The sequence below is a fragment of the Symsagittifera roscoffensis genome, chromosome 3, assembly GCF_963678635.1.
Source record: "Symsagittifera roscoffensis chromosome 3, txSymRosc1.1, whole genome shotgun sequence".
Classification (NCBI taxonomy): domain Eukaryota; kingdom Metazoa; phylum Xenacoelomorpha; order Acoela; family Convolutidae; genus Symsagittifera; species Symsagittifera roscoffensis.
In genome coordinates this window covers 41,049,921-41,076,294 of record NC_087064.1, presented here as the reverse complement: position 1 = coordinate 41,076,294, position 26,374 = coordinate 41,049,921, and the positions used below count along the sequence as shown (strand labels likewise).

The following is a 26,374-nucleotide window of genomic DNA, read 5'->3' as shown; positions in this document are numbered from 1 at the left end:
CACAATTAAAATCGTATCACCAAAACAAAATCACCCTACATACCAGATACAAACAGATGATATAAATATAGAAATGTCGAAATTTTTCACAGAATACAAAAAAATACAACACCAAAATTCACAAAGAGCAATTTCAATGTTCACAAACAATGTTTTTAAATTATTTTTAGCTATCTATCTATAGTAGAATTAAAAGAAACACAAAATGAGTCGCCAACTGAAACATCCCGATTTTCAACTGTAAGACCAGAAATCTGTCTTTTCTCAAAATTTTCAAATACAATCCGTGAAAACCTTATTATTAATGAAGTCTCACAAAATGTCAAAGATGATTTATAATGAATACTAGCATGGTTTCTAATTGATTTTTTTTGTCCATAACATTGATCTCATAGCACTATCAAGAGAAATACTTCGACCACAAAATTCACACGATGATATTGTATTAGCAGACGAAAGAGATTATGTTTGGGACGTTGTTTGGTCTCATCCATTACTTATTAAAATAACAACTGATGTATCAAGTCAAGCAATCACAACTATTTCTATCAGTAAAGACTTTGTTAGAAAAACTCCATTTACTTTTGATGCAATACATTTAAATTATAATGCAATGTTCGCTGACAGAACCGCTTAAACTTCACATTCATTATCACACAAGAAAAATTAAAGGGAACAAGAAATCTCACATACCAAGATATTCATACGCCATCACATTTCACTAATGAAGTAAAAGTCGAAACAACGCCAATAAAACCACAACAATAATTTCCCTCATTCATCCTACAACTACAACTCCAAAAAACAAAAACACAGCATTCCGCAAACAACTATACAATCCACAGAAAAACGTTTATCACTCCAAAATACTCACAAATGGCTTATCAAACATTTAAACCAGTAACGACATCACAATAAACAAATAAACAAAAAACCTCTAATAGAAACAACTTTTCAAATCAAAACTACAACTTTTTTGCAAAATCCAAAATAACAAAATTATTTATATGAGCAGTCAAAATAAATCATAAACACAAAGCTATAATCAAAATGTACCACAACAAGCCTCTCACTCAGTATTGTTCACGATCAACCACGAGCTACAGTGGATCGTAGCGAAAATTATCCGTTCTTCCAGCATAATAAAAACATGGCTAATAAACATCATACAAGGAATCAACCACATTATTCAGAAAATGAAGATTACTATAGCCAAAATCAACAACGATTCAGCACAAATCAACAAAACAAAAATTGGAAAATCGATCAATCGGATCCTATTTATCAACCTAATCTTTTTGAACCACATACACAAAATGAACAAACACGATAAACAAGACAAAACCCATCATCATATAATAATAAATTCCAATCACAAAATCCTATAAACACACAGAACCATCAACCAACTCAAATGCAAATTGAAATCTCATTACCATATTATTTACAACCAGTTACAAAAAAAGAACTAACAGTTTTTTGTCAAATACCGAATGCCGCAGAAAAACTACAAATGACTATGAATCCATACCTTATGGGTAGATTTTCTATATCTTCTATTAAACCGCTAATGGTACTCACAGGAACAGATCCTGAATACTCAGTAGAAGATTTTTTCAACGCAGTCATAGCTAGTTTATTTTTAAATATAGGACCTGAAGGAGTACAAAAACGTCACTTTATCAAAATTGGAAACATAGACGCACGGCTCCAATCCAAACCACACTTGATTGCGCAGCCCAAAAACGGTTTTCAGTTTTACCTATAGATATTAAACCAGACTGGAAAAGATTCACACAAGTGTCTTCAAAAATGTTCTACTCCGAGAGAAATAAGCAACATCATGGAGTTCTATGCAACGAAATTCGTAGACTCTCATATACAACAATTAAACAACTTGCGGTAAGAATCGAAACATTAGTAAGAAAAACGTTTTCCCTTAAAACGCGCGATTGTAAAAGCACAGAAATGACAGAATTCTTGATCATGACTCTAACACCAAAATTACGAGAAGCAAGGACAAAAAAGAGAGCATCGCATTCATCTTCAACTCAAGAACCTGATCCGAAAACTTGTAGACAAGCTAGAACAAGCTGAAATCACTATGAAACTGGAAGAAAAAAAATTCAAAAGTACAATACTAAACATCCATACAACTACTTCACAAATAAATAACATTCATGACTCCGACACTGAACTACCTGAAAAAATCACCCTAAATTTAAATATCTACGAGAAAAACCCAAATTTCAAGGGCAAACCATCATCCAAAAAATGGTGAAACTATTGCCGTAGATATGGACATAGCATTGCTGAATGAAAACAAAAACAACAAGATAATGAGACCAAACTACAGAAAAATAGAGAACCAAAAATCTTTTTATCAGTACATGAAAAAAGACCAGGGTGTACCAAACAAAAACAATCTTAGTAATAATGGTTCACGAAAACCACTCCCAGATAAGTATAATACATCTAGACAACAACCACCTTACCGAAATAACTATCGCGGAACATCTCCAGATCGAAGATTTCACGAAATTTCTCACAAAACAGATTTGTCGATCAAGCAGTCAAAACAACTAAAATCGAAATAATTATTCTAGATCAAACTCAAACAGAAGTAACTACTCAAATCATAATAGAAATTATTGATATTCAAATTCTCGAAATAGATACTGTTCTTTGACCATTCCAGAAATTCCTCGTATAAACGGAATTGGAATTAATCAAACAAAAGCAAAGGACAAAACTAAGATAATAGATCACGAAACTGTTCAAACAACAGATCAAACTAAAATAATTATCACAATAGATCACGTGACAATTCCAAGAACCAAAATTTTATCTTTTCAATTCGACAAAAATTTATTCACAGTCACCACATAGGAGTAATACACAATATCAAAATTCACAACAAAACTATTTATGAAAAACATCTAAACATCAAAGAGACATCAACCAGGTACAAGCAACTGAAGAAACTAAATCGGACCTTTCCGGTATTTAGAACACAGAAAATTCAGAATTACAACTAAATCACGTAAATTGTGAATCCACAGATGATGAGAGCGAAACAGAACATACGCTTCCCCCAAACATGCTTCAGATTGAAATTGAATATGAAACACCAATTGAATCGAAGTTCTATAGAATTAAAAATTTTTTAAATAATTTTGAAAAATTAGATAAAACACAAAACATAACAGACTATACCGAACAAGAACTTGAAGGAAGTTTAAGTACGAACAATAAACACCAAAACACAGCAAGTAAAGCACAACTACCTTAAGAAAAAAATTGGACAACCCCACTTCTACCAAAAAGTCAAAAAAGCAAAGATTTTCAATCACCAGACCTCGAAATTGATTTTTTAATAGACTTAGAATCAAATATTATAAATGTTCCCACATGGAATGAAATACAAACATTACATCCAAAATTTTTACCTTAGAAGACCTCGAGCAGATTAGATACAGCTTAAAGATCAAATATGCAAATTTTGGAAAAATTCAACTACTCCTTGTTTCCACTCGAACAATGAAACAAAATAAACTCTTAACTAAATCTTTCAAACAAACATTTCAAATCACAGACATAAAACACAATATCATTGGAATGCCATTTATTACTGAATATATCCTCATTAATAATATCGTAAATAGCAAATTACACATAAACGGCGAAAAATGAAAAACACATCACTCACATTCTTTCAAAGAGTAAATAAACAACCTCCATTTTTTTTTCAAATTTTACCCTATATACAACCAAAAACGAAAAAATTTGAAACCATCAGCAGGATTTGTATATAACTTCTCAATAAGTCAAGTCCATCAATACAACATGAAACAAAACAAACAACCACTATATATGTCAGACCTTGAAGTCAAACCAATTCATAAATTTTTCAGAGTAACGATCTCATCAACTAAATACACAAAAAATCCAAAGTCAGATATAGTTTCTTTGCACGTATACAATAATTCCTCAGATAAAATAACGTTACCTCTAGGACTTTTAGGATATTGTGGAACCAATGCAACAATTTCTCCCACAGTAGAAGCAGCCTATAGAGGAAATAACATCTTGAATTTATTACATACTTGCCAATCAACAATTCTCAATGAAGAACTTTCAAAAAAATTTTCATTGAAAAATTTTCCAAAATGGAAAACAAACTAAATTACAAATAAAAGACCTTATTTTAAACCAACACTTCAGATATAAAAAAATATCACTGAACAACAAAAATTTCTTTTAATGTTCAACTTTCAACACTCTCAAACTACAGAACTAGAATTTGAGCAACTAACAGAACTACTAATTAAATACCCAATGGTTCTTACTACCTCTAAATCTGATGTTTGAAAAGTAAATTCATCACTACATCTACCTCTAAGACCTGAAGCAGTTTTCAGAAAACAACTCGCAAGTAAGGTTCCAATTCATTTACAAAATAAAGTCAATGGATTACTAGATATATTAGAACAATACGAAATCAATTCTCTAGTTAATAAAGAAGAATAACGAGGTGGAAACACATCCATAAAGGGCGTTATTATTCTCGCTAAAGGAGAATGATAAAAACTCGTTCTAGAAGCTAGATACCTCATTTCACTTATTGATGAGTCTAATTGTAAATGTCCCATAGAACCATTTCAAGTATATCTCACAAAAATAAGTTGACAATATTTTACAATAGCTGACTTGAACAGCGCATATAATCAAATGCCCTTAGATGAACAATCACGACGCTTAACACAATGAGCATTTGGAGGTTTTTTTTGAATAAAATTTTTTGACCACTTATTCTCAGTAAAAAAACTCGTAACAGATTAGGACGATGTTTTTCTGCAATCACAATTAAAATGAAAATTGTTTAAAGTATTGGATAAATACCACCAACTACTACTTTCAGAAAACATGAAAGCAGCCCCAGACATGTCACATTTTTTTTATTAACAGTGTAAAATTCCTAGGACATATTACTGAAGGAAATACAATTACTCCATTAAAATTTCGCAAAGACGCAATCATAAAACTTCAATTTCCATCAAATAAAAAGAAAATCCAAGAAAGATTTGAAGAAAAAAAATACTTCTCACTGAAAAAATATCAAATACTATCCCAGATCCAGGCCAACCATTTTATGCTGTGTGCGTCGCCTCCAATTTTGGAATCGGCGCAGCAGTATTACAATCACACAATGGAACAAACAAAATAAATCGTATTTCAGCAAATTCAAGACTATTTACATAAGCTGAACTTAGATTCGCTACACCTATGAGAGAATACACAGCTATAATATATAATCGCCTAGAATATGATTTTTTAATACTTGGATCAAATCATCCATGAGTTCTCTTTTCATATCATAAACCTATAATTTTTTTGCTTACACAAAAGTCAAATACAAACCATAGAGTTTATAGACTTCAAAAAATTCTAATAAAAATCCCACTTGGTTTGCCTTGCAGGAAAAAATCTCGCGTTGCCAGACACTCTCTGAATCACACCACCTGAATTATTAACAAAAAATACAACAGTAGAAATACTACAATATACAGTAGAAATACTACAATATATGAAGTCTTTTCTTGCAAAAGATGAAACATCACCACAATTATAGTGCAAATATGCAGTAAAAACCGAATTTGATAATGCAAAAACAATTCACATGATTCTCCATTATATATAGATTGCCAAAAAAATCACTACGAAGTAGACTTGTTAGAAGACTCTACATTTAAACCTAAACCATATTCATCATCGATCAAAAACAAAACACAACGAAAACCACTTAAACGAAAAATGTGTAGGACAGACTTATTCCCCTTAGTAGTAAAAGAAAGCTTAACCGATAACATAATTTTATCAAGACCATCAGATATGCACTCAAAATACACAACAAATCAAGTTTTTATTCTACATGACCCTCAGGACAATATACCTCTTTCAAAATCATAAAATGAAAATATTGTCCTACCAGTCACAGAAAAAAAGACACTGCAACTATTACAAAAATATCAGAACCTTAAGCCAGTCATTGGACAACTTAAATCTTGGCACAAATTTAAAACAAACCCGTAAAAGCAGATATTACAATTCTAGAAAACAAAACACTCCTTAGATAATTCAGAAGTTTTAAAAACACATCCATAAACGAAAACACTGATTTTTTGAAATATCAATTATCCGAACTAAAAAAACTTTGCTTACCACTAAGTCTGATACTCCTAGTATTTCACATTTCACATTTCGTACATGCAGAAGGTCATTCAGGATCAGAAGAAAAACATACACAAAAGTTAACTAAATTTTTATTTTGGAATAAAATATTATGTAACGACTGCATAACATGCCAGTTAAATAAACCATACCCACATCAGAAACAAATAGCAGTAAAACAAGACTTTAAAGCACAAAGTTTATATTTCAATCACTGAATCTCATTTGATACAAAAGGACCGATATCACCCTCTTCAGGAGGAAACTCATAAAAAATGGTTATAGTTGACGTCTTTACACACAATGTAGCACTCAACCCAGTACCTCATTTTAATGCTTATTATGCATATACTTCAATTCACGAACACTGTATTGCAAAAATTGGATTACCAGAAATCCATGTCACCGTAAATGGGACTGAATTCATACTAATGAAATCATCAGATCAGCCCTTCCTACAATAATAAATATAAACCACGGAAGTCTCATGCCCGATGGACTAATGGTGCAGTCGAAGGTATGAACCGTTCACAACAAGAGTACCTCAGATATATCATAAATGGAAATGATACAAATCAAACCGAATGGTCAACAGTCCTTAAACAAAAAAAAATATTTGGAAAAATGCATAATTCACAGATAACAACAAACCTAGGACTATCACCTTGTGAAATAGTTTTCAATCAAAAACCACAGAAACCAATAATGTTCACAGCAAATTCCTCAAAACACACCAAAGAGCATTGCCAACCTACTAAAAAAAATTAATTTAATATAATTTACCGTTACACACGCAGGATGAAGATCATTTTCATTACCCACAAATCTTAAAATTAGCTTTCGGCACACATGAACGGATTTTAAACAGAGATTTTAATCACGAATTAAATCACGCTTCACGGCAGATAGGAAACCTAAAAATCGGAACGTATGTCTTAATACCAAATTTTGTATCACAAAAAAAGTATCCAAAAGGTTACAACCAATCGGAAAAGGATCATTTGAGATTATTTTCCCAAACTCACTGATGTAACACATAAACTTATTGATTCAAATAAAAAGGAAATAGTTCAACACAGAAACACTCTTTCACCATATTTTCCGAAAGAACACTCTCTTCTCGAACTAACACGATTATACTCCTTTACAGCTTAGACGATAATAACGAACAAACACATGACACAATTTTTTCAATACAATTATTAGAAACAAAAATAAAGAAGTTAAAAATACCAAAAAAAATTTCAAGAAATTAGTAGTAGTAAACAAATACCTCAAAAACAAACGAAAAATCGAAAACCAGAAGAAAAAAAATTATCATGACTCAGAAGTCAACCACAGAAAGATCACAAAGCCTCCATTCCACAATCTAAAGTATTAAAGAAAGTTGAATTTCGAAAACCCCTTTCTAATTAACTAATCATTTTAAATATTTGGAAAAGTAACAAACTTTTCTTCTCTTTTCTATAATTCATGCTGACCCTCTTGAAAAACTAGTTAAACTTTAGCCAATCAGAAACTTTTTAAACATCACCCCATTCTGACACCACTTCTTTAGCCGACACTTTAAAAACTTCAAACATCTATGTAAAATATAACTTCAAGAACTCCAGGTCAAAAATAAGCAACACGCTCATGTTTGACAACTGAAATAAACAAAAGCTGAATGTTATAAACCTCCCCTATCAACAAGTACAAAGATCACCAATATCAATATTGTCTCAACTTACACTTCAAATTTCCCTCAAGGAAGAATATTAATTAGCCTAAAGTAAAAATAAGACATGATCATTTAGCCTAAACTATAAATATTTCCTGGATATCCCCGATCATCCAAAAAATAAAAACAAAACTAGAAAGCTCATTCCTAGACCCTCAGACTTCCCCTCACCAACAACTGCTTATAACCAACCCACTTGTCAAAAATCAAAAAAAGTCCGACCACACTCTAGTCTTACCTTGAAAATAAAAAATAGTTCGGAAAGACGAATCATTTCTCAAATGCTTCTCTCTCACTCAGTTTGGCTCCTCAAAATAATAATTTCAAAACTTTTTTTTTCTATCAATCTTTTTTCAAAGTAGTAAATTTGTTTTTATAGACACCATTGAAATCTTCCTCCTACTCCTCGATATTGTTTGCAATTTTTTTCGCAATTTTTCGTTCCCTCCGGAAAGCCTATCTCAACTTCGCAAAATTTTTTGACCACCTCCTCAGGTACGATATTTCACCAACTATCTAAATGTTAAGACATTCATTCAACAAGAAAGACATCTTTCTTCTGCTAGTGATATTTGTCACCTTTCTAGTCTCTCTAATTTCGACAAATGTAATTGTATAAAAAGGCAAAAATCTCCTTTACTTTACAACAATACTTTTAAAATCAACAATACTTTTAACCATTTTCATAGAAAAATATTATAATCATTTAAAAAAATCGAACAAAATTTTTTAAATTTGCTAATCAACAACCAACACAACAGTCCCCACCGATTACGACATCCCAGGAATCTCCAACGAAACTAACGTCTAGTCTGACAAATCAACCCCAATCATCAACACGAATTTCATTTAAAAAAATTCATATACATTTGAAGAAAAATATGCATTAGTATCAGCACCTCTAAGCAAACCCCATTACGAACCAACATACAAAATCTATCCTTCTCTCTACAAGATCTTAATAGAACAAGACACCCTAGTCAAAACCAAAATCAAACCACTACAATAGATAGACAAATCATACATCCAAGAGGTAATAGAAATTTTTCAACTCCCAGAGTTCAATTTAATATACCCTCATCAAAAACCTCAAACCCTCAGAAGCTTTCCAATTATACACTTCTGAATACCCCTCCACCATTACAAACGATTTCACTACAAAACACTCCGAACATACCATTGGATTATTCAGGATCAACCCCACATCCGAACAAATTCGTGAAAATCCCTTCAACCCCCCAATTTCAACACAACGTCTCCCACATTGGATGACACAAGCTTTCAGTCAAGGTGAACCAAACTTGGTGAACGACCCTATAGATATCTCAACCACTACGTCTTTGTCACTACCAGAAACCTTATCACTACCTTCAACCACTTCAAAAATAAGTCAAACTCCGACAACAATATTTCCACTAAATTTACCTACAAAATTGAATGATAGTTATAGAGAGCTGTTAACCGAAAATATACCTCAACGATTAGATTAGAATACATTCGTAGCACCTCCTCCTTTGTTTGGTCAATATCTTGATAGCATAAGACTTTATAATTGGGTACATAAACTACAACAGGTTACAATACAGACACGATATTCACAAAGACATACAGGATCACAACATACAGATCCTTACACAAGACAATTTAACAGTTAAACTTGAAATAACAGTAAAATTAAATAAATTAGTACATCACCCTCCCCCCTAGCTCCACCAAATATGACATCTCAATCTTCACCTACCTGCCCCATTTATCACAACCGAACTTATCTATAATTACGATACGTATACAAAAAAGATACTTGGATACATAACATTCTATAACCCATATTCGGTACTATCCTACAAATGTATCTTTCAAAAATCTTTTTCCTACAAACCCTCTCTCCCCTTGTTCTTTCAGAACTAACATTCCACAAAAATCTTTCCCCTCGAAAAGAACCACAGGATTTGCTAGTTACACACTATGACTGTGAAGAAAATGAACAAAAAACACCACATAAATACGCCATAAACCAATTAACTAAAACCGAATCCGAACCACAAGAAATAGAAACAACCAAAATAGTAGCGACACTTTATTAAAAAACCCGAGCTACAAGTTTGACAGGATATAAATTCACAGCAACATTTTCAGAAGAAAAAGTACATTGTTCTCAAGTCTCAAATTGAAACAAAACCAGACTCGAATACGAATCTTTCTATCAATGTAAAATACAAAGACTTTTACATCTTAACCCTGAGGATTGTAAAAACGAGCTCCAACGATTAAATTTAACTACAAAAAAACACAAATGAAAAGACTCTGCAAATTTTTTCAGACTCTGCAAATCCAGCAGAACTTGAAAGATACCACGGTTATTTATGATTAGGAGCTCCAACGATTAAATTTAACTACAAAAAAACACAAATGAAAAGACTCTGCAAATTTTTTCAGACTCTGCAAATCCAGCAGAACTTGAAAGATACCACGGTTATTTATGATTAGGAGATATTTACCCGTTCCACGGTGCACATGGACGAATAACTTATGAACTCCATGACAAAAATTGGAATGAACAACCCCTCTAATTGTAAAGCAGACACAAAAACGAAAGGACATCAAGAAAAATTAATTTTTGATTGGAATATTCAGTTAGAAAAAGTACAACTAACACGAGAATTAAAAGACGACACCGTAATTTATCAAGTTATACGCTTACCTTGCAAAAATGACCAAGGTTATTGCGATCCAACAACAAGAATACAAGCAACTTTGTTTGGTTCCCTGAAGACACATGTAGCACATTTCAAGTTGCATACAATCACGGAAGAATGATGAAATTTCAATAAAAATACTTCATTGAATCAATCTCTTATGATAAAGTAAACCCTGATAAAACCAAACAAAACAGAAATCGTTATAACAATATCAAGGAACAAAAAACAAATCAACAGGCTTTCAAATCTATCCCGAAACAGAACTCGCCTGCAAATATACAACTCCACTGTACAAAGGACAATGTTCAGAAGTTCTTGTCAAATACGAAAAAGGTTTCAACAGGAAAAGTAGCAATGAAAACAAATCCAACGTACCATACTTCTAATAATGACGGAAATTGATACATAGCAGTAACTTTTTGAAAAACAAAGGAAATACTGGTTGAAGGACAAAAGCAGCACACGTCTACAAGAATTATCACTCAGGAACAACTCTTACGTCGGTGCAATTCACTATGACATCCACTTAAAATGAAATTGGATTACATAAAAAGCAGAATTTTTCAAGGAAAGTCACTATCAAAATTAGAAACACTTCACCCCTTATGTGAAATCGAACGAACACAACTTTTACAAAATCTTGCACTCGCAATACTGAAAATACCTTATGCAGGATATTTATTATTATGCAATAGATCAAATTTCATTGATTATGAAGGAAACATACTATTTCCAGGACTTTCAGACATCTATGCACAAGACTACAGAGGATACTTTAAAGATATACAGATTACACTCATTTAAACGGTGAAAAGTACCGTCCGCAAGACATATCAACTATAATTTTTTTAAGTTTCGTAAACCTCAAAAACGAAGTTTTCACCTTTCTAGGATTGCCCTATTGCATCTTAGAAAGATTTACTATCCTCTAGGCTAGGTTGAACTTTTTTGGATTTTCTTCTCATTATTGAAAGGAGTCTTTAACACATGCGCAATATACACACACAAGTAAACAAACAAGGAAGTGTAGCACGCATCTTATTCGCAGGAATTTTCGGTATATTTTCAAGCTGATTTAAAAAAGTTCTTTTAGACGCTCAAATAAACGAATACAAAAAAAAACTATCAACCACACCAAATGCATACGATACTCCACAAGAAAACAGAAGAACAACATCTACTGCACCACAATTACACAATTTACATAATAACCATCTGGTATCTTTTGTACCACGAAATTATAGAAATACAGCAATAACAGAGCTAATCTCTACAAGTCATAGCTCTCCACAAAGCCCAGTTACTCATATAGTAGCCCATCAACCAAATGTAGAAGTCATATACGAGCAAATCGTGGAACAGTCACACACCACTAATTTCCGTTCTCAGAACAACCATCTTTTTAGCCCACGATGAGCCGCTAGATTGGATCCCTCAACCGTTTCCTTTCTTACCCATCCAATCTCCAAGGTCACTCTCCTAACATATCAATCCCTGACCTCATTTCCTCTCCCTTACCATCATTCACTAATAATTCACCACCGATGGATTCTGATGATGATTCCACAAACACAATTTTTTATACCGTCTAACAATTTAATAATTCCGATATTGACACCACAGGCGAATTCCAGAATTCTTACTATCAGACCACTTACAACGACCAACGACCTTACGTTGACGAATATAGCCAAGTTGGCACACTCTCATGGACACCATACTACAACTTCCTTAACCCATAAGCACTTCCTTTTTACAATAACCCAGAACACCAAGAAATATGTCAAACTCAACTACACCACCTAACCACAGCACTGCATGAAAAACAAACAACGACCATGAGACTAACGCAAGTATTAAACAGGTTTCTTGCACAGAAAGCAAACCTCTTCTCAATTAACCACTATGAATAAGCTATTGCACCTTATATTGGAGATACAATCTTAGAAGAAGAGGAAAACACTAAACCCCAACTAACTGAAAAATTTTTCATAAAATCCCAATATGTATTTCTCACATCATCCGACACAATTCACATTAAATTTCCAAATGATTTTTTGCCGACGACGACCCTTTGTATAAAAAATTCGATAATTGAAGCAATAAATTACAAACACTACTAACCATTCTTTATAAATGTCTCATTTTTCTTTTTTAGTTTTCACCACTCAATCAATTAAAACAAAAAAAAATGAATCAAAAAATGTAAAATCTTTTTAAACACTTTTCAAATTCATTTTAACAGTTATAGTATTTAATTAAAGCATTCAAATTTCGCTTTAAGCAGCCGTAATTTTAAAAATAAAACCCTCACAGCAGTAAATTAATTTTTCTGTGTATTAAGTTGATAAAAAATTGCAAAAAAAAATTGAAAAACAACTAACAATTTTAGAAGACGCTTCTTTTATAAATATGAATTGTTCGCTTGCCCATAAACCTCATACTCTGGCCACAATCGCACCGCTCGCCCACGAAGAATTGTTTAAATAATGAATTTCGAGTTTTAGTTTTCACTGATAACAACTCTAACTTGTTTTCACATGTTTAAAACTTTCATTTAGCCCGGTTGGAAAAAATTATATGGCAAGCTGAACTAACCAACGCAGCTTACTAATGCCACAAAAACACAATCTAATAGCATGACTAAAAAAAATCCCACGGTACCCAAACCGGATTAAACCCAGATTAAAACTGGATAAATTGCTTTTTTGATTACCTACCACTTTCAAGTTTTATTAAAACCACATAAAACACAAAAAAGTCGGAAGACAACCCAAAACTAAAAATTCTACTGTTGAGAAAAGAACACAACCAAAACAAAAAAGATATAAACACGTAATGAAAATGTAACAAAAGGTTGAACGTATAAAGAGACTTTGCACAAAGAGATCATAATATATAGCCCACTCCTGGCCTCACCAACCAGAGGGACGTAATGAGCTTGCTCTTTTGCCGGCCTAACCCACTGCGCAATAACTACGCTTTCTGACCACCCTCTATTTTTGCTGAGAGTTGCTCCAGTGTGAGCAACTCTTTAAAAATAATCAAACTAAAATAAAAAACGCTTTTACGATAACAATTAAGACTAAAACTTAACTAACAAGAAGTAATTTTATAAATGCAGACTGTAAAGATTTCTTAGAGCCCAAGGAACAAGCAGCCAAGGAGATAACAACTTGAATACATTCCAACTCTGGAATGGCAAATCTATTTGGTTTGCTGCCAAAGTCACTACCCTCAAAGGATTTCAGGTATGGACTCAACATCGCAGCGAATGAAACCCATTGAACCAGACCAATGGCCAATTCGATGTTGATCACACATACCGATCCTAGACACTTGGCACTTTACACGGAAAAGTCAAACTTCACCCAGCACGTAGTCTCGCTCAAACTTAAGGAAATCGATACATCATTGCATCGACCAGAAGTCTTGAAACAATCACCCTAGACTACCCACGATCAACGAGACCTATCTTGAAACACGAACAAAACAGTCTACTTCCATCTACACAAACATCTACATCTTTCCTCTCTCCAAGAAGTCAGTGCTCACAACTTCTAAAGAAAACTACATCACATGTCCTCCACTACAATAACCAATTGAAAACCAAAAACTCTCTAAACCCCGGATGGGTGGAACCAGTTCTGAACTATTATTTATAAACCAATTATATTACTGATAAAACTATCACTATAAAATATTACTAACTAACCAATCATGTTCCATCTCTACCATTGTCACATATTTGTAAGTGCTGAAACTACTTGTCGTTCCAGCAGCAGAACAATTTGAATAAATCTTTGAATATAGTTGTTCTTCTTCTGGAGAAACTCCAAGAACTAACTCGCGAAAACCCGTATACACTAGATCTATTGAGACTAGGAGATATAAGAGTAAGATTAAGATTGGTTTTAGACTAAGAAGTTACAAAAATCTATACGGCCGAAAATAAGATAGCATGACGAACAGACGGTGTACCCTATCTGAAATTACTCTATGAGTGCAGGCCAAAGGTCATAACTCAAAGGTGATGCATATAGCGTCGAATCACATAATATTAGGAGCAAGAGGGCAATCTTTAAATCCGATAACTTTACGAAAAACGATCACAGGTGAAACATCTTTTCACATTTAAGCTCAGGACAACCATATCTTATATCTTTTGAATGATGTGAAAATTCCGTCAAAAATGGCCAGTTAAAAAGTCAAAAGTTGTCCGAAGAAAAAAAAGCCACCCCGAGCACAAATATTCCGTTACTTTCCTTATGAACAATAACTTTTGGATGATACAAAAAATGCCCTCAAAAATTTTGAAAAAGTTACGCACACGAAGCACAAATATATTCTATCACTTTATTCAAAAATGCGTTAATTTCTCTAGTGCGATGAACCTCAAACTGTCAGTATTTTGCAGAAAAAAATTGCTGATAAAAATAGCTGTAGTTTCGGCACCACTAATTTTGTAGATGGTATACAAAACCTCGTGAAAAAAAATGTTTAAAAAGTCGAAAATCTTCTGAAGAAAGAACATATCAAGGAAGACTAATCCATCTTATTTTTTCTTTGTAAGTCGTAACATGGTTAGTCGAAACAACAATAGCAAGTTATTAACAATTCTTTTTGATATTTGAATTAGTTCAAGAACCTATAATGGAAAAAGTTCATAATGAAGGGAAAGACTGATGCTTGACTCTAACTTTGTTCAATAAGGAAAATTAATTACAGTTCCCATATGCGAGTTCTTATGATTTAAACTTCATAACACAATGTCCGATTGTGGCCAAAAAATTGGCATGTGAATATATTACGCTCTTCTAAACATATTTAGTTACAATACTTACCTTGTAAAAATGGACGTTACACCATGAAAACGATGCGTGTGTGGTGGCCCGGGGGGGGGTGCTAAAAGCGCTTTTTGGAGTTTCTACTTATGAATTATGGAACGCTTTCATTTTAGGGATTCGACCCCTTCACCATCCAAAGGATCCCTTTGTTACTATTTTACGAAATCCATTCTCGGCCGACTGACCCTAAAAATATTCTAAAGGCGCGCCTTAGGCTCCAGTATAAACTAATTTTGGGGGGAGCGCGCGCCGTAAAAACGCAATTTTCAAAGCCTTCCAAAAAGTGTCCAAAAACGGTCATTTTTGTCCTTTTCTTTTAAAAATCTGTCCAATGGGCGGCGCAGAAAGTTTTTGTCCAAATAAAGTAGCCATGGTGCTTTAGGAGAGCTCGGAAAATCAAAAAAAGGTCATCAAAACTTTCGAAAACGTTTTGAAAATTCGCCCCCTGCATCTGAGAAAATCTTAGATCCGCCCTTGCTAGTGAAAATTTTTACCGTCCTCATAAACCCGCACCCTTTATCAGAAAAATCTGAAATCATTCAGAGTTCAAAAGTTATTTTTTCAGCATAAGTGTAATTTAAATTATTTTGTGTTTTGCTTTCAATTAGGGCCACTCCTGATGAGCGGCGTACAACAGCGCCCTCGTCAATCTCCTCCTTCACGGCTATATTCATCATCACCAATGCGGCACTGGGAGTGGGCACTCTCAACTTCCCAGAGGCATTTGCCAGTTCAGGGGGACTCATGGCCAGCATACCCATACTTATTGTTAGCTCAAACAAATTCTTGCGGATTCCACAGAAAGCAAATATTTGATGGAGAATTTAGCACCAGTGAGAGTCAATGATTTTCTGGTTCTGGACACTGGAACCCGTCAAAACAGTCAAAAGAAAATTAGACTGTTGTGGAATGATTTTCTCAGTTTTCAACCAAGTTTTTCTTTGTTTTGGATTCCTCTTGCCGGGCAATGATTTAAAGAGAGGCATTAAAAATTATATCGGCCCGTTACTTCTAACAGAATTGATTACTAGAAAATTTTTTGGTTGTAATTAAGGCCGTTTTTTTGTCTAAGCCAGGAAACCAAATAGCACGAGAAGCTCCGTGTTTTTCGAGAACTGCTTGCTGATATGCCTTGAATTAATATCTATATGGTTTTTTCCAATTGGACAATTGGATCAAACATGTTGGGCAAGCGCATCAATTGCGTTTTGCAATTTTTGTTACCCGGGTCTAGGTCCGCAACTTACGAAAATTTTTTGTAAGTCGCGCCGCATACCGTTTTCAGACTGAATTTTGCAGTCGCCGCGTACTTAAGTCGCGCCATCAGTCTTTTCTTAAGTCGCGCCGTCAGTCTTTTCTTAAGTCGTGCCGCTTAAGTCTTTTCTTAAGTCACGCCGTTTAAGTTTTTTCTTAAGTCGCACCGTCAGTCTTTTCTTAAGTCTCGCCGTTTAAGTTTTTTCTTAAGTCGCAAAGTCAGTCTTTTCTTAAGTCGCGCCATTAATCTTTTCTTAAGTCGCGCCATTAGTCTTTTCTTAAGTCGTGCCGCTTAAGTCTTTTCTTAAGTCACGCCGTTTAAGTTTTTTCTTAAGTCGCACCGTCAGTCTTTTCTTAAGTCGCGCCGTTTAAGTTTTTTCTTAAGTCGCACCGTCAGTCTTTTCTTAAGTCGCGTCATTAGTCTTTTCTTAAGTCGCGCCATAAGTCTTTTCTTAAGTCATGCCGCTTAAGTCTTTTCTTAACTCGCGCCTCTTAAGTCTTTTCTTAAGTCGCGCCGCTTAGTCTTTTCTTAAGTCGCACCGCTTAAGTAAGTCTTTTCTTAAGTCGCGCCGCTTAAGTCTTTTCTTAAGCCGCGCCGCTCGAGTCTTTTCTTAAGTCGCTCCGCTTAAGTCTTTTCTTTAGTCGCGCCGCTTAAGTCTTTTATTAAGTCGCGCCGTAATTTTGTTTCTTTTGTCGTGCCGCTTATGTCTTTTCTTAAGTCGCGCCGTCAGTCTTTTCTTGAGTCGTGCCGCTTAAGCTTAGTATTAAGTCGCGCCGTTTAAGTTTTTTCTTAAGTCGCAACGTCAGTCTTTTCTTAAGTCGCGCCATTAGTCTTTTCTTAAGTCGTGCCATTAGTCTTTTCTTAAGTCGTGCCGCTTAAGTCTTTTCTTAAGTCACGCCGTTTAAGTTTTTTCTTAAGTCGCACCGTCAGTCTTTTCTTAAGTCGCGCCGTTAGTCTTTTCTTAAGTCGCGCCATAAGTGTTTTCTTAAGTCGTGCCGCTTAAGTCTTTTCTTAACTCGCGCCCCTTAAGTTTTTTCTTAAGTCGCACCGTCAGTCTTTTCTTAAGTCGCGCCATTAGTCTTTTCTTAAGTCGCGCCATAAGTCTTTTCTAAAGTCGCACCGCTTAAGCAAGTCTTTTCTTAAGTCGCTCCGCTTAAGTCTTTTCTTAATCCGCGCCGCTTGAGTTTTTTCTTAAGTCGCTCCGCTTAAGTCTTTTCTTTAGTCGCGCCGCTTATGTCTTTTCTTAAGTCGCGCCGTCAGTCTTTTCTTGATTCGCGCCGCTTAAGTCTTTTCTTAAGTCGCGTCGTCATTTTTTTTTCTTTTGTAGCGCCGCTTATGTCTTTTCTTAAGTCGCGCCGTCAGTCTTTTCTTGAGTCGCACCGCTTAAGTCTTTTCTTAAGTCGCGTCGTCATTTTTTTTCTTTTGTCGCGCCGCTTATGTCTTTTCTTAAGTCGCGCCGTCAGTCTTTTCTTGAGTCGCGCCGCTTAAGTCTTTTCTTAAGTCGAGCCGTCGTTTTTTCTTTAGTCGCGCCGCTTAAGTCTTTCTTAAGTCGCGCGGTCAGTCTTTTCTTGAGTCGCGCCGCTTACGTCTTTTCTGAAGTCGCGCCGTCAGTCTTTTCTTAAGTCGCACCGCTTAAGCAAGTCTTTTCTTAAGTCGCTCCGCTTAAGTCTTTTTTTTAGTCGCGCCGCTTATGTCTTTTCTTAAGTCGCGCCGTCAGTCTTTTCTTGATTCGCGCCGCTTAAGTCTTTTCTTAAGTCGCGTCGTCATTTTTTTTCTTTTGTCGCGCCGCTTATGTCTTTTCTTAAGTCGCGCCGTCAGTCTTTTCTTGAGTCGCGCCGCTTAAGTCTTTTCTGAAGTCGCGCCGTCAGTCTTTTCTTGAGTCGCGTCGCTTAAGTCTTTTCATAAGTCATGCCGTCAGTCTTTTCTTAAGCCGCGCCGCTTAAGTCTTTTCTCCATCAGAAGTATTTGAGTGAAATCGAAATGAAATTTTTTGTAAAATTGATGTCTTTGATCTATTATTCATTGCATAAAATGTTCACGTATGTAAAAAATTTTTGGGAGTTTTTGCCTGCAATTGCAAATAAAATGATGACCTGGTAGAAAAAGCAGATAGTTTTTCGCTTGTTTTGATGTGGGATATCGGTTTTCAGTTCTCGGGGATCATGTGCGGACTGTCTCTGGGAGTGTGTGCACTGGCCAATTGGGAGAGTGGGGAGAGGGAGTTCTACCAGGCAGTGCGCTTCTACGCAGGGGGAGCACAGGAGGCCTTATTCCATCTCACCCTCATCCTCGCATACGTGGGCACATGTACCATGTACATGGTCACAGTCGGCGACCAGTCCGATGAAAGTTAGTTATTTACTTAGTCGAGCTCTGTACCTGCAAACAAAACAAAATCCGAAAGAGTTAAGCCTCAAAATCATTAGGCCAAGGCAGGACGAACTTTTTTTTTAGGTCGACCTAATTGAATTTTCGAACTCTCCCAAAGCAAGGTTTTGTCCCAATTTTGGCCAAATTTTTTGCGCCGCAGTCAAAATTTTGAAAAAACAGGCCAAAAAGGCGTTTTTAGGCACTTTTTGGAAAATTTTGAAAGAAAAATAGCGTTTTTTCGGCGCGCAATGCCCCCTCAAAATTAGTATACGTTGGCGCCAAAAGGCGCCTTTAGAAAAGTTTTAGGGTCGTTAGTCCAAAAATGGATTTCTTAAAAAGTATCAAAGTTCGGCAGGGGGTCGAATCCCTGAGAGCAGGGCGTCCCCCCGCCCCCCCCCCCCCACCTTTATCAAAGTAACCACCCCTGGGCCCAGGAGATTTACTTTGATAAAAGTTGATTGTTTGATTTTTGTGCATATACCGAATGCGAAAAAAAATCAACCAATTAACGTACTTGAAACTGCTCGAAAACCTAATGATTTTGATGCTACAGTGTTGACTTAAATTATCCGGACAATACGGGGCAGTGTAACAGTGCCGAAAATAAATGTTTCGTTCATCAGTGCCGAAAACTAGTTTGAATACTGTTTTTACTCATTCCAAATCACACTGACAGGTAACTATGTTCAAACTGAAAAGGGGAAATGGGTTTTTCAATTTTTGCCGCTTGATGAACCAACAGAAGTTTCCCAATTGTGGTGTCATAAAGTTTTTGAACAAACAATCAACTCAGCAAATTATTAAGTTTTCTTCTCGGTTTCGCTCCAGACAAAACAGTTTTCACACAAAACTGCTACTAAATCACAGTTTAAAATTTTTTAATTATCAAAATTTTTTGGCTCTGTTGAACTACTGTTCAATTTCGGCACTGATGTACATCGGCACTGTTGAACGCCCCTGACAAACTGAACAAAACGTGAGTTCTCAAACGCGTTTTTTATTCAAATTTGGTTAAGATTAGACAAAAAGAGAAGAGAACAAAAAATGCTCAGAACTTTACCAGAATTAATATGATGCATTTTCCTGATTAAAGGTGCATTTTATTGATTAAATGCCGATTTTATCCCAAAAACAAAATTGCCCATTTTTGGGGTAAATTTTTGGTTGAGAATTTGGGAGAAAAAATTGCAACATATTAATTCTGGTGAAAGTCAAAGCAACTATTCTTCTCTTCACTTTTTGAGAAAAACGCGCTCGAACTTTCCTGTTTTGTTCATTTTGTCAGGATAATTTAAATCAGCACTGTAGTTACGTGTTGGCAACTGACTATAACTTTTAATTTTCCTTCCCTTCAAAAGAGAGACCAGCTGTAATATAAAAAACTGATGGATGTCAAGTTATTAAGGCCTGAATGTTGTTTTAATCATTCAATAATTTAATGCAGGGAAACTGTGATACTTGCGGAGCCATGAAAAACTAATCTGATATAGAGTGGCTCTCGCAGGGGCGGGCTTAGGCTTTTTTCGAGGGGGGGGGGGGGCGGATTTTCAAAAATTTCAAAAATGTTTTGAAAATTTTGTCGACTTATATTTTGGGTCAACCAAACTGATTTTCTCAGCTCTGGCAAACTACTACAAAGACCCCATTTTGACCATATTTTTTTTTGCGCCGCAAGCAATTTTTCGAAAAAAAAAACAGGACAAAACAGGCGTTTTTAGGCACTTTTGGAAAATTTTTGAACACAAAATTGCGTTTTTTGGCGCTCGCTTCCCCCGCAAAAATATGATAAATTGGCGACGAATTTATAGCCATTAGGGGGCGGCATTAGAAAAATTTTAGCTCCAGTCAGTCCCTTCCAAAATCTGCCCTAGACTCTTGCACTGTTTTATTAGGTTATCAATTGAAAAAGAGCCCGTATACTGAACCCTGTTTTGAAATTGTGAATGATATGCGACAAAATATACCAACTTGATTTAAAGGATAGGTTTATGTTTAATTCTAGTAGTGGTGCGCATTTTCGGCAAAGACACCTACTGCGACTCCTGGTTCTTAGATAGAAAGATTACCATCACTGTTCTCAGCACACTGGTCATTTTGCCCCTCTGCCTGGCTAAGAGTCTGGAGTTCCTCAAGTACCCCAGTCTGCTGGCTGTTCTGTCCATGTTGTACCTAACATCAATCATTGTGGTGGACTACTTCCTGAATGGAGCCACAAATCAGGCACAAGTCGATAAAGTGTATGCATTTTTTTTATTCGATCCCAAAAAAATTGTTATGTAGTATAAATTATTTGTTCATGTGGTTTTTGTTGCATAACAGTTTTGAATAACCTTTTTTCATTTTAAACAATTTCAACTTTTGAAATGTCGAATACTTTGGGATTGATTCCTTTTTAAAGAAAAATAGAGGTGATATTGAAATGTGACTTCTTTGTTTCAGCCCAGAAGACTTGGTGGGGTTGTTTAATGCCTTTCCTACCATGGTATTGGGATACCAGGTATGCAAACTGCATTTTTTAAAAACTTTTTTATTGAACTATATCGATATGAAGATTTGAACCAAAAATCAAAATCAACAATTTAACAGGGAAACATCTAAATTTTGCCGTATGATTGCTTTGATTTCTAGTGTATGTCAAATGGGTACTCAGTGTTTGGGCTGATGGCCTCGCCCACCCCTTTCAAGTACTCACTGTCCATAGTGGGAAGTGTGGCCATCATGACTTTCATCTACTTTCCAGTGGCCACTTGTGGATATCTCAGGAATGGCAGAAAGGTAACAAAAACACACTATGCTGGTAGTTGTAGTAAAAACATTTTCTGACTTGCTGAAAAATTTTATGCAAATTTATGAAGTAACAGAAAAAAGTGTGCTAATTTAGTTTATAGGTTCATTTTACAAAAAAAAAATAAGCGCACGAAAAGCATGAACTTATTCCGCTTTGCATTACCTAAAAATTCGATCGACACAGACACGACCTGAACTTATACCAAGTAATTTTCAGTCGATATGAACCAATTTGGAGCAAGTTAACATCCCCCGATCCCCTCAAAGCCGTTTGGCAGGAGGAGGTTAACTTGTTTCTAACTTGGAGTTTTCAGCCAATCAGAATTGAGCTTTATACATGCACCGCTTAGCAAAGTTATTCTGAATCAAACGCTGGGGTGGAAGATCTTTACTTGGCCTAGCTGGGGTCCACTTGTATTAACTTGATCCACTGTTTTTAAGGTACTCTGGTGTTTCAGAGCAAGACCAAATGTCAGAAAATGTTCGAGCAAAAAAATTGTGCATATTTTTGAAAAATTATCTCATCTGCCCATATTTTCCGGGTGAGTGGCAATATCCTGCTGGACTATGACTCCAGTGACAACACAGTGTTGGCGGCACAGGTGGCCGTGCTAGTCGCTGTCATGATGTCATACCCCACCATATTCTCCATCACAAGGTCAGTCATAAAGTGCCGTTAGCCTAGTCTCGGGTGGTCCGAATTTGATTCAGCATTAGTGTTTGCCACGACTGATTCAACACTGTCATGCTTAAAGCAAGGTACAATGCACATTTAGATTTGTTTACTTCATATGATGTAGATGGTTTAGACGTGTGTTTAGAGCGAGTATAGACAAAATCTGGGTGGCCAGCAGAAGTCGTCTGAGTCTCTGCTACAATGCTGAGAGGCATGACAGAGTGAGGAGGATTGTGATTGCAGTTGGCCACTTTCTGCTCACCCTAGCAGTGGCTCTCTTTCTGCCAAATATCAGTGTGGCTGCCGCATTCACTGGCTCCATGTCTACTTTCCCCTACTTCATATTCCCAGGTACATAATGCTTAATCATATTTTGGCTGAAAACCACGCTTATTGAAAAGATATTTCTTGTCAAAAATTTGTTTCGAAACTTGAGTTAAGTTTTAAATGGTCTTGCCAGCAACTTGAATGAGAAAATTTCAGAAAAGCGTGAGATTTGTTATAGAAGATTGATGATAAATTTTGTTTTTCCAAACCGAAGATGGCGAGCTAATTGTGAATCTGAAAGCAAGGGGTTTTGGGGTAGCCATGGATTGAGAAAAAAAATAGTAATAAAGCGATATGGTCAAACTTACTTTCTGATTCAGGGATCTTCTTAATTCAAACTACCTATCTCAACGAAAAAGGCCAATTCATTCATCTCTTGAGGTCCAAAAAAGACCAGCATAGACAAGAGTCCTTTGCCACTGGGTTCAATGGTGAACTACGAGGAACAGAACTTCTCGAGAGCGGACAAGGGGACGAGAGGAGGGCAAGTTGGGGGGAGACGAGCGATGAAGTGTTTTTACGCAATCAGAGGGGGGAGGAGCAACGAGATGCGGAGGAGCATCAGGCTACCCAGTCCCAAGGCTATTGGAGGCACTCCCCTACGGATTCTTACCTATTCACGAACAAACATAAAAACGGATGTCTCTCTTGGATATTAAGAATAACAGGGGTAGTTTTTTGCGCTCTCGGAGTTTTCATACTTGGTCTTGGATTTGCACATGCTTTTGAGACCGTCAATGTACCCGAGACATCAAATATTGAGTGCAAATAATCAATTGCATAATGAATTAGTTTTTTTTTACAAGCTAATGAGTATAAATAGTTGTTAGATTTGAATATATAATCAATCTTGAGTTGAGCTGAGTTGTTATTTAGATTAATTTGGTACAGAAAAAGAAGCTAATATAAATTTTTCTGTGATGGTTTTACTATAGTTATACAATAGTATTAGTATACTGATTGCTGAAAAAGCATTAGACCATTTTTTGACCATTGATCCGCATTGGTAAAGTTCCCTTTAAGATTTTCAATTCAAGGCGCACCGTAGCACTGATAAAAGTTCCGCTTTTTTTCGAAAGTAGGAACAAAAACACAAATTTAGAGTAACCGTGCATAGCTATCCATTTAAAGATCACTGGAAGATCGATATTCAAAGAATATTTATTTGAAAGCTTTGTAATATGATGTTCATTCTAAAAAATGAAATTGTAATTACGATAAAAATTACGTAGTTGCACTTGTTCGTCACATGTGATTCAAAACTCGAGAGAAATTGCGTGCCACAAGTGATTCACATTTCCAAACATGTAAAAGCACATGTTCTTACGTATTTTTTAAGAACCCTCTCGTAATTTTTGAGTAATTAACATGTTTTTTTTTGTGAATACGCGTGTCAGCTAATGTGTAATCACATGTCAGAAATTGAGATTTGATCAAGATTTACCTGATTGCTCATGCAAATTCACATTTGTGCTCATGTAAATGCACATGGATGTTCATGTAAGTTCTCATGTATGTTCATGTAAACTAACATGTCTGCTCATGTAAGTTCAAATATTCGCACATGTGAAACCAGATGAGCAAACATGTTGTCATCCGGCATGGATAGATAAAACTCCATATCAAACTTCTTAAGTATTTATATATCATTTATGTTTTGATATTATATAACATTAATGTGCACTGGTCGACTGACCTTGATAACAAGGACGAGAACGTTGTCCAAAGAGAACTACGGATCAGAACTAAAACAAAGGTTACATTCACCAGTTGTTTTAACTTATTCTCTATCAAAGCTTGATATTATCTATCCATACGGATTCGATAACTAACATTTTATACCTCGAGGAGTTAGCGGTATGACATGGCGCAGCCAGCAGGAGTCTCAAAGAGTCCACATAACTTGAACCCTTTCTGGGAAAGAGCATCGGCTGAACCTCCATGAGAGTGGACAAAATGAGCGGCACTATTCGCAAAAGATGGAATGGAAATTCGAAACCTACCACGAGCCCCACCACAACTTGTAGAGCCATCTGAGCCAGTATACGAGGTCGAGATAACCGGCAAAACGGACGCCCAAAGAAAAAACCGCGAGGTGCGCAACCAAGTAAAACGAGTGGGCTGGGAAAACCACGTGATAAAATCACGGGAAAAAGGAGTTCCGTGTAATTCATTCAGATGGGATGAAGCGGATGCAAAAGTACGAAGCTATCTTTTCTTGTGTCTCGGCGCTGAAGGACAACGTCAAGTACAACAACAACGACCAAATATGCAACTACACACGGTATCCACGCAACAATTCATGACTGCTTTGGAGGATATATTTGTCACAAGACGAATAATAGCTTTTGAGAGGTATAATTTGATTTGTCGAAAACAAAAGAAAACAGAAAGTTTAGAACAATTTCATGCTCACCTAGTGGAACTAGCTTCACGGGCGGATTGCGGCGACCGATTAAAGGAGTTGCTTAGGGACATGTTTACCGCGAGGAGTTTTTAGCCCAAACACGTACCCCACAGGAGGCATAAGAATACGCGATTCGACGTGAAAAAGGAATAGAACGCAGTTGCACAATGAAAGTAAATCCGATCGGAGGTCCAACAGCTACAACCACAAAACAAGAACCAATACATTACGTTAATACACGTGGCAGACAAAGCCAACAGTACAACCAAAACAACCAACGAGGTCGGGGAGGTTTCCGCGGCCGACCATATCTACGTGGATCACAAAACACATGAGATCAACAATATCAGCAACAACGAAACACAAATTCCAAACAAGGTTTCAAGTGTGGAAATCAATATGGTCCGAATCATCTACTATCTTGCCCGGCAAAAGATAAATTTGTTCAAAATGCGCAAAACCCGGATTTTTTGCAAAAATTTGCCGCTCTACAAACGTAAACTATCTAGGAAATACAAATGAGGAACAACAAGAAGAAACCAAAAAAGAGAGCACGCGGATGGATACCGACCCGGTGGCATTTGCTGAATTCACCACAAACAATGGTTGGGAAAATTACCAAATGGATGAACTTTCCGTGATGGCAATATCAGAATCATTTGAAATTAAAAACACGAAAACAATATCGGAAGACGATTTGAACGGCTACATTGTCAAATTGGAAACAAATACAACAGAACTATTCGCAATTGCGGATTCAGGCAGCCCAATGTCTTTTCTACACGAAAAAACCGCTCAACGATTACAACAAAATGATAAAACGGCAGTATTCAAAAACATCCCCCCGGAGGATACCGCCAGAAACTTAGCATGTTACAACGGTGAATCAATACATCCTAAAGGACGACTAATTGTAACTATTGAATCGGGAGGGTGGAAAGTACAAACAACCCCGTTCGTTAAAGTGGACGACCAAAAAGCCAATATAATCGGACGAAATCTACTACCACGCATCGGCATCAAATTAGTCCAAGACAAACAAACCCAAAAGGTAC

At 35.9% G+C, this 26,374-nt stretch overlaps 1 protein-coding gene across 1 annotated transcript in view; it reads left to right on the top strand.

Moving 5' to 3' along the window:
- Window positions 1-23,774, top strand: part of LOC134842384 (sodium-coupled neutral amino acid transporter 7-like) — a 41,304-nt gene extending 17,530 nt beyond the window's left edge. The window contains exons 2-9 of the mRNA XM_063858693.1: window positions 16,106-16,265; window positions 18,903-19,101; window positions 21,125-21,359; window positions 21,562-21,619; window positions 21,751-21,897; window positions 22,368-22,567; window positions 22,731-22,936; window positions 23,233-23,774. Coding sequence (XP_063714763.1) covers window positions 16,106-16,265; window positions 18,903-19,101; window positions 21,125-21,359; window positions 21,562-21,619; window positions 21,751-21,897; window positions 22,368-22,421 — 853 coding nt within the window. The 3' untranslated portion in view covers window positions 22,422-22,567; window positions 22,731-22,936; window positions 23,233-23,774. The remainder of the gene's footprint in view (window positions 1-16,105; window positions 16,266-18,902; window positions 19,102-21,124; window positions 21,360-21,561; window positions 21,620-21,750; window positions 21,898-22,367; window positions 22,568-22,730; window positions 22,937-23,232) is intronic.
- Window positions 23,775-26,374: the final 2,600 nt, after the last annotated feature.